This window comes from Nuphar pumila, chromosome 7, assembly GCF_984573655.1.
Source record: "Nuphar pumila chromosome 7, dmNupPumi1.hap1.1, whole genome shotgun sequence".
Classification (NCBI taxonomy): Eukaryota; Viridiplantae; Streptophyta; class Magnoliopsida; order Nymphaeales; family Nymphaeaceae; genus Nuphar; species Nuphar pumila.
In genome coordinates this window covers 109,918,089-109,927,047 of record NC_143255.1, presented here as the reverse complement: position 1 = coordinate 109,927,047, position 8,959 = coordinate 109,918,089, and the positions used below count along the sequence as shown (strand labels likewise).

Genomic DNA, 8,959 nt, shown 5'->3' with positions numbered 1-8,959 from the left:
ATCGAGGTACATTTAAAAACACCCTAAAGTCAGTTAACATCCATTGCACGATTGGAGTCGAATCTGTCATCATCACAGAACCAATATTCACTGAGACAAGAGGTCTGTGCAAGTCTCTATGGCGGAGTCCTGAGTCAAGACCACACAAACTGAAGACTTTGAAAACAAAAAACAAATGGTTTGTTTGTTGCTTGGGCTTCAAGTGTTCCCATTATATAATTACAAAGATAATTTAGGTTGACTTGCTGGGTCCAGCACATATCCTATTTTAAGAAAATACAGTCATTTCACAAGCGAAGGGTGCCTATTTATAGGTGCATCAATCTCATCCAAGCATAGAAGAATAATTATAAATTCTTCCCTACTCAGATTTCCTTCTTCTTTCTACTGTATCTTTCTGTCATGGGGTTCTTCTCTTTGACATTGCTGCTCTTTTCTCTGTTATTAGGTGCATTGCCTGCATTAGCACAGCAATGTGGTAGTCAAGCAGGGGGTGCTGTGTGTTCAGGAGGGTTGTGCTGCAGCCAATATGGTTATTGTGGCAGCACCAGTGCCTACTGTGGAACTGGGTGCCAGAGCCAGTGCACTAGTGGCTTGAGTTCTTTCATTTCAGAGGCTATCTTCAACCAGATGCTGTTGCATCGGAATGATTCGGCTTGTCCTGCTCATGGATTCTACACTTACAATGCCTTCATTACCGCCGCTAATGCGTTTAGCGGCTTCGGCACTACAGGTGATGATGCCACTCGTAAAAGAGAAATTGCTGCCTTCCTTGGCCAGACATCCCATGAAACAACAGGTATGAGAAGATGAATAACCCCAAAGGAAATATGGCTACACAACTTAATGAGGATTGCTAATCTTGAGTATGTGATGTTCAAGACTGATCCTTCTTTAACTGTCATCTTTTTGCATGAAACCATTGTGTAGATTTTTTTTCTTTCGTTTACCACAGAAAGAAACCACACTCAGGATTAGCATGCTAGCGTCACTGTCGAATATTTTCCCTTTAGAAATCTGCAAAATTAGACATATCTTTCCATCGATCTTTTGTAATACAAGGACCAATATGACATTTGTAAATTCTTCATGCAGGTGGATGGGCAACTGCACCAGATGGAGCCTACTCTTGGGGGTACTGCTTTCTCCAAGAGCAAGGTAACCCAGGCGACTACTGTGTTGCCAGTACTCAATGGCCTTGTGCCTCTGGAAAGAAATACTATGGCAGAGGACCAATGCAAATCTCATAGTAAGACCTCTTCTAAGTTTTCACTTCAGTTTTCTTATTGAAAATTAATTCTAGACAGGTTGAGAAGGTCAAAGTTGAGTAGGATACGTAACTGGAGTGATCGCCTTCAAAAGCGATCACGCCTTCTAAATGTGGACACGTGTCTTTTCTTAAATGTTATGTCATTAACTTCGGATCTGCAAAATTCACTCGCTTGATAAGCGATTTATAATTGAAAAGCCTCTTTTTGTCTAGCTGATTAAATCCTCTCCCTTCAACCTAGCGAGTCACATACGTACTGATTAGCCACTTTTAAGGAGACATCTATCGGCTTCCGATGGGGACAAGTGCTGGCCTATATATATATATATATATATATATATATATATATATATATATATATATATATATATATATATATATATATATATATATATATATATATATATATATATATATAGTTATTGTTATTGAGATCAATTGCAAAATCTGCTGTTGCACCTGATGGACCCATCATCTGCTGTTGGCCCCACAGCAGATAGGCTGTTACCCCAAAGATTGTAGGTGTTCAGGTGCAGAAGCACACAAAACTGTCCAATCACAATGCACCTTGTCCTCCCTCTATATATTGGGATGGGTTGTATATATGCACACATTTTCCAAATTGGAACTGGTTCATAGACACCAAGACCAGTTTGGCTTCTCATCTAGAGGCCTTATCTCTTAATGTCAGTAATGGTATAGCTAAAAAAAACTGCCTAAAACATTATCTGTTTCAATTTTGCAGCAACTATAACTATGGGCCTGCTGGGGTAGCAATAGGGTCTGATTTGCTGAACAACCCTGATGCAGTTGCTACCGATCCAGTAATTTCATTCAAGACAGCCATATGGTTTTGGATGACTCCTCAATCACCAAAGCCTTCACCACACGCTGTCATCACTGGGCAATGGACTCCTACGTCTGCGGACACGGCTGCAGGGAGACTTCCCGGCTACGGTGTAATCACAAACATCATCAATGGAGGCCTGGAATGTGGCCATGGAACTGATTCCAGGGTTGCAGATAGGATTGGGTTCTACAAGCGGTACTGTGACATACTTGGGGTGAGCTATGGCAGCAACCTTGACTGCTACAGTCAGACATCCTTCGCATAGTAAGACCTCATAGTGAAGGCGGGAGCACAGATTTGGATAGTCCATATGACTTAGGATAAATAATATCCGACGACTCCTTGCTGCTTTCTGTAGCAAACTCTAATAACAGTTGGCAATAAGAATGTTAACTCTCTCTCTCTCTCTCTCTCTCTCACACACACACACACACATATACGGCCACATCATAAAAGGTGCAAGCGTACGTAGTGACAAAAGTTTAAAACGCCATGCAATTTATCGGCCATGGGATGTGACTCTAAACGATGTGTTCAATCAAGGGGTACCATAACCATGTTCGCAAACTCGAGGTGCAGAAACTTGGCATTTGAACCAATTTTTTTTCTGATTATACTGTCTTAAGACAATATGGAGTTTGAAGGAAACATGCTATTTCTCACAAGATTTCATTGTTTTATGTGTAACTTTGTAGGGCATCCTAGAGTTTTTTGGCATCTCCAATTTATATTTTGGTCAAAGCTATGCATTCCATTTAATTATCGAACTCAATGCTTCATGAAATTTTGTGCAATCCAACACCACCTAGCAAATGACTACATATCTCACTCTAAAACAAAAGCAAGAATCAACCAGTTTCAAAGAATTTCTCAAAAGTAAACAAATCATACAGAAGATAGCCCAATCGCCTACTTTAAGATGAGTTTATTCGAACACGGTCCATCTTCCGATCGATCGTCCATGGTGGTGTCTAGCTAGAGAGAATGGAAAACAGAGAGGAATGGTCGTTCCTCTTTGGAGAAGGATATACAATTTAGTTTCATAGTGAATTTGAGAATGCAATTAGTCTTCACAGATTCCAACTTAATAGCAACTTATTCTCCTGTTTGAATATTAAGGCCTAGATAAAACTCACCGAAAGATCTGCTTCTGATCTTTCTACAGAGCCAAAACATGCCACCAATCACATGCTCCATATCTCTGTTGGAAAAAAAAACCTCACGTAGATATCTCGAAACACCTAAACACTCCTTTCCATGTGCATTCTCCCTTCGAATTCCAACCGGAAACCCTAAATTTTCACCACCAACAATTAGAAATCCTAATTCCACAAAAGACTCCTCAATTTCGCCAATCAACAATCAAGGTCATAAAAATATTGCACATTTTTTATGTGTTGCCGCTTGAGCACCCTCCACCTTTTCCATAACAGCCTGTCAACTGTGGGGTCCAACTGCAGATGGTGGGTGCTTAAGTGCAGCAGCACATTTGGAATGTACAATGTGATTTTCTGACGGGAGTCAATCTGCATCTATGATGTTTCAGGAATGATTGTAGGAAGATAAAGATGAATTTGAGAAATGAAACAAGGCAGGGGCGGATTTGTTCATCAGTGATAGGATAAGAGGATGATTATGGAAAAAACCCAAAAAACATGTTCCCTCACTTTATTTTGCTCCTTTAATTTATCATTAAAGTCTGCCTTGGAGATAGGAGTGTAGCAGAAAATGTTCATATGGACTTTGTGTTTAACAAACTATGGCGCACTAGTATTTTTCGGTATCACCTAGAAGTAGATTGGTCAAAAGCTGGTAAGATGGCATTGACCATCATGGTTGGAGCCACTCTTTTATTTTCTATCCATTCAATCTTAGAATGTGGTTCACTAAAACAATGAGTACGTTATGATCAAATTGAGTTTAAAATCAACCTATCTATTAATAGCAAAAGTAGAGGGAGGATCAGGTGCAATGTGATCATACACTTTTAGTGTGCTGTTGTACCTGATGACTGGCCATCTTTGGGATACAGCATGTCATCTGTGAGGCTCAACAGCAGGTGGTGGGTGATTAGGTGCAGCACACATAAAGTGTGCAATCACATTGTGCCTGATCTCAATTAGCAACAATATCCGTGTGAAAAGTTCATACGATTTGCTTGCATCTCGTGGGATCAAAATCACATGCAATTCTATCTCGTATATGTCTGCTTGGCCTCAAATGAAAATCCTTCTCTCGTGGTTGTAAGAATGATTCCCATTTAACTCATTTCTCACATGCAAGCAAGCATGAGACAATGAGGTAGCAAAATTCAAAATCACTTTTGGCATCATTTTTTCCACTCATCATATGATTCGAAATGACGTTATCCACCTTGTTATTTGGAATTACATGATTTTAGTTCACACTAGATGAAATGACGTGACCTTGAATCATATGAGAAGCTAGCAAAGGTGGCCCTAATTGTGGATCCTTAAAATTTTTGAAACCAAAAAGAAGGGGTTTCAGGAAAAAAATTTAGAAAAGGATCTAAAATTCGGATCTGAATTTTAGAAATTGTGGGGTATGTTCTTCAAGGTTATGTGCTTTTCTTCCTCCAATGAGAAGAGATCAGTCAAACCAGAAGCTCCAAATCTTTGTTTCGGGGTGACAGCTCGCAAGTGTTCGTACCTCGTATGCGAATTCTATACAAAAATGCGAGCTCAATGGCAAGAGTCATCAAAGATCAAGAAAAATATGAAAATAAAGAAATATACAAATGTTAAGGCTTTCAACAATTAATAAACAAAATGAGCAATAAAGAAAACCGAATTTTCACCTTTGGGCTTAGGTAGCTCGTCCTATGTTGTTGATAAGCACGAGAGAACACAAGTGACACTTCAGCTAGGCACGGGCTCCAAAAAGAGATTAGATAAGAGATTGGGACCTAGGCTAAGCTAAGTAGGTTCAACTTGGCTAGTCGTACAGAGATTTTTTGGCAAAGTAGGACTATAGCTAGGGTTTTGGACTCCATATAGTAAAATAGGAGGGTGCCTCCCTAATTTATAGTTTTTATGGCGGATCCAAATATATTTATTACATATTTGAGATCTGTTATTTTGGATCCGATTCATATTCTGATGAACGACTCCTAATGAACATTTTTTTAACTAAGGGTTGAAATTTATCCAAGGCATGATGCCTAAAATAGGAGATTAATTTTTATAAAGAGGTTTAGAACTCAGAATATTCCATTCCGACTTTGGAAGGTGTCGATGACATATTTTCTGAAACTAGTGAAAACTACTTACGACAATTGTTGTGACGTCAAATGTTGCTGACGACAAATGTGATTTGTCATTAGTGATAGCTGATGATGATGACGACTGTTGGGTACAAGCATAAAGACAATATGCTCGCAAAAATGACCTCATCAAGTAGTCAAGCACATAACAAGATAATTGAAGGAGCTTAGACGAATATTCAAAGTAAGTTTTTTGAACAATCTTCAGCCAATAATCAAATTGTAAATTCAATATCCAAGGCGTTAACAGTCCTTGTTCCTCACTGCCTTTTGGGCAACCAATAGCTTCGGTCATCAAACCCAGAACAGTTCAACTAAGTCACAATGTCAGACTAATATAAGGCATAGAATTCAGACACGGGACCGATAGCCAACATCAATGGATAGGCAACGCTTTGGGCATCCAAGGAGTGTTGCACAAAAATTAACAGTGACAACACTGACAAAATAAAAAGAAAAGAATGTCCAAAAACTGAACTGACTGGGATCAACAGAGTCGTTGGGATGTTTCACCAAACAACTGGTGTGCATTAAAGATTATGTACCAACAAACAATTTGGGAACAACACTTGGACCAGATTATATACCACAAAAAATTTGTGAAAGATCAATATCCCTTTCCCTAACAGGGATACTAAGAAGGTATTCATATATTTCATTCCACATAAGCCAAAATAAAGTTGTATAATAGTCGGCTAATATAACAATACATGTTTTGATAAAAAACATTCCAATCAAACAATATAATAAACAACCAAGAAGAGAAGAAAGTTAAACGAGCATAGCTCTGGCGATGGAAAATGCTGGCAAAGATTCAATCCTCACACCTTCCTTCAACAACATGCGGATGGACCAGTCCAATAGTCGACGTCCGGCCATTCTTCCCTATGACAGTCCACACTCGACGTTGAACTCCCAAAGAGCTGAAGCCGATGGGGCAGACACCACGCAATCGATTTCTCAATTGGTGATTTCACAATAACCAAGCAAGAAGGGTCCCCTTCTTCTTTACTTTCCTGACTATTTACAGGCAGCAATGGAGACGAGGAACAACATTCTTTTTTGGGGGGACTAGGGTTGCCACCCCTGGAGCCAATAAGAGGGATCCAAGGTCCAACAACTATTTTTGGACCTAATGAGCTCTCTTAGTTCCCAACAACTATTTTTGGGAACCCAAGGAGATCGGAATAGTAAAGTACATAAACATACCCAAATCCAATACAGAAAAATCTACTCAGACAAACCATTGCACCCATCAATAGTCTAAATGGATCCTAACATGATATTGAAGCCAAATCTGGGTCCACAGAGGGAATCCAAAAAAAACCAAAAAGTTAAAATTTTTAATTACTAAAATTATCATAAATCCTAAATATTTACTAGATACTCAAATAATAATTTTTGAACAAAAATTAATATATGGAGTTGCCAAAATAAATTTTAGAAGCCCAAAATTAACATTTTGGTCCTACAAGTTTGATTCTGACATGAGCTTGGCTTTCGTATTCGGGTTTGATGATAAATCTTTCCTGAACATGTCTTCAAAACGTCCTCTTCGAGATCGTTCAAATGTGTTACATCAGACGATAAGATGTTGATGTCACTTCTGAGAAAGTGGTTAACTACGGAAGACAATTCAACATGACAGTGATGATGACAATTATTGTGTCTTTAGCAGCTGAAAGCTTGTTTTCCCTATAACTTTTGATCCTGATGTCGAATTGACTTAATTTTTGTTTATTTAATAAGCAGAAAATCTTCTCTTTAATTCTTCTTTTGGTAAAAAAACCTAAAAAAGTTATTTTAAAGGCCAAAAATCAAATTGAAGTTAACTTTATTTTGGAGTAACCTTAAAGATATGAATTTTTGGTATGAAAAAAATCTCAGTAAAAAATTAAGTGTTTACAAATGCATATCTTTGTTGTCGAGTGTGTGTGAAGCTTGATTGATAACAAAAAAGTAGATACATTAGCTTTGAAAAAGAGTGAAAGATTGACTCTGACCAAGTTTTCTTTAAAAAAAAATCTTATAAATAACAAAAACATAGACGACTTAATGATGCAAGATGATAGCTAAATGCATATAGCTCAACATGAGGGTCTCTCTGTGATGCATGTTTTATAGGTAGAGAGGTCTAGCCAAACGAGGTTAGTCTGGAGACTAAGCTAATACCTTGTTTTACACGAGGGCTTTCCTTGAACTCGGTGATTGTGAGCGAGAAGTTTTGCTGAGCGAGGTTAGATAAAGATAAAACAAGTATCTTGTCGTTGAAAATTGTACGAAATACGACTGATGATTTTTTATTAAGGCATAGACTTTCTTTTGAAAAGACAAAGACAGAGACAAGCTTTTTGGGGTAAAAAACATAAAAAAGATTACGATGTTTTATTTGAAAAGGGGATGGATGATGCCATTTTCAAAGATGCACCTTTGAAAAAAGATTGGGTCTATGCCATCTCGAGATAAAAGAACAATTATATTTTTTGGTTTTTCAATTTTTTTGAGTTTTTGAATGATAAGGTAAAAAGTCAAGATCAAAATCACCTACCTAAAAATTAGGTATCACTACCCAGTTCTTGATTGGGCTCATGATCATTCGCCTTATTGGAGTCTCCAGCTATAGAAGGAGAACCTGCATCAAAAGACATAGCAGAAAACATAGAATCCAATTCTAAGGTTTCAAGATCTGAGTCTATGACCATGTTATCCCCTTGGTTTTCTGAGTTTTCCTGAGGAAATAAGAAATTGTGATTCATCTAATTAGGTGGAATGGGGATAGGTCCTATTTTTTGAAGAATCCATTTGGAAAAGGTCACGCATCCCAAAATTGGCCCATTATGAATCAAAGGGCCTTAGTAAACTTTTCCATTATCTATTGTAAGAGCCTTGATGAACGAATATGCTAAACAATGGTTCTCAAAATGTGTGTACCAGTCAGTCTTTTGTAGAATGCAAGACATTATCTCTAATGCAATTTGATGGCTTCTACTAGCCTATGAAGTTTTTCCTCTAGATCTAAACCCATCCTAAGCATATGTTCCCAGCTTCATCCTCGAGTTTTCAAGTGGACAACGTAGGGATCCATGGGATCTGGAGGATGTCAATCCATCCAAGGATCATTCAAATCCAAAGGGGGAAGAGGGATTTCCTTATTTTTATCCCTCATGCGATCAAATTCTTGTTGGATGTGATCCTGGGCTTCTACCTTTGTGGTGAATTGTGCTCTTTGCTCTTTGACCCATTCCTCATATTTTGCTTGGATTTTGATAGCCATATCTAGGTAACAAGTCAATCCATAAGACTGTTATTTATAGATGCCACAAATACTAGCTTCATTGGAGAGAGGGTTAGGCTCAAATGGGAGACCTGAGGTTTCATCTATTGGTTCCTTCTTTTTTTATTCTTTGATTTTTCTTGGAATTTCAATTATTCAAAGATATGGATCTTCTAAGAAGAGATCAAGATGATTATCCATGTGAGCATCAGGCCAAAAAAAATTGGCCCACCTCTTTTGACTATATAGATCTTGAAGAAAGAGTTCAAGTGATCTGTACCA

The 8,959-nt window shown here is 38.1% G+C and overlaps 1 protein-coding gene across 1 annotated transcript; it reads left to right on the top strand.

The window, feature by feature from the left end:
• The first annotated feature begins 284 nt into the window (after nt 1–284).
• On the top strand, nt 285–2,520 carry LOC149832898 (endochitinase-like). The gene is made up of 3 exons (XM_090014767.1): nt 285–799; nt 1,096–1,249; nt 2,016–2,520. The coding sequence occupies exons 1-3, from the start codon at nt 403–405 to the stop codon at nt 2,383–2,385; spliced, it is 921 nt and encodes a 306-aa protein (XP_089870893.1). The 5' UTR covers nt 285–402; the 3' UTR covers nt 2,386–2,520.
• Nucleotides 2,521–8,959: the final 6,439 nt, after the last annotated feature.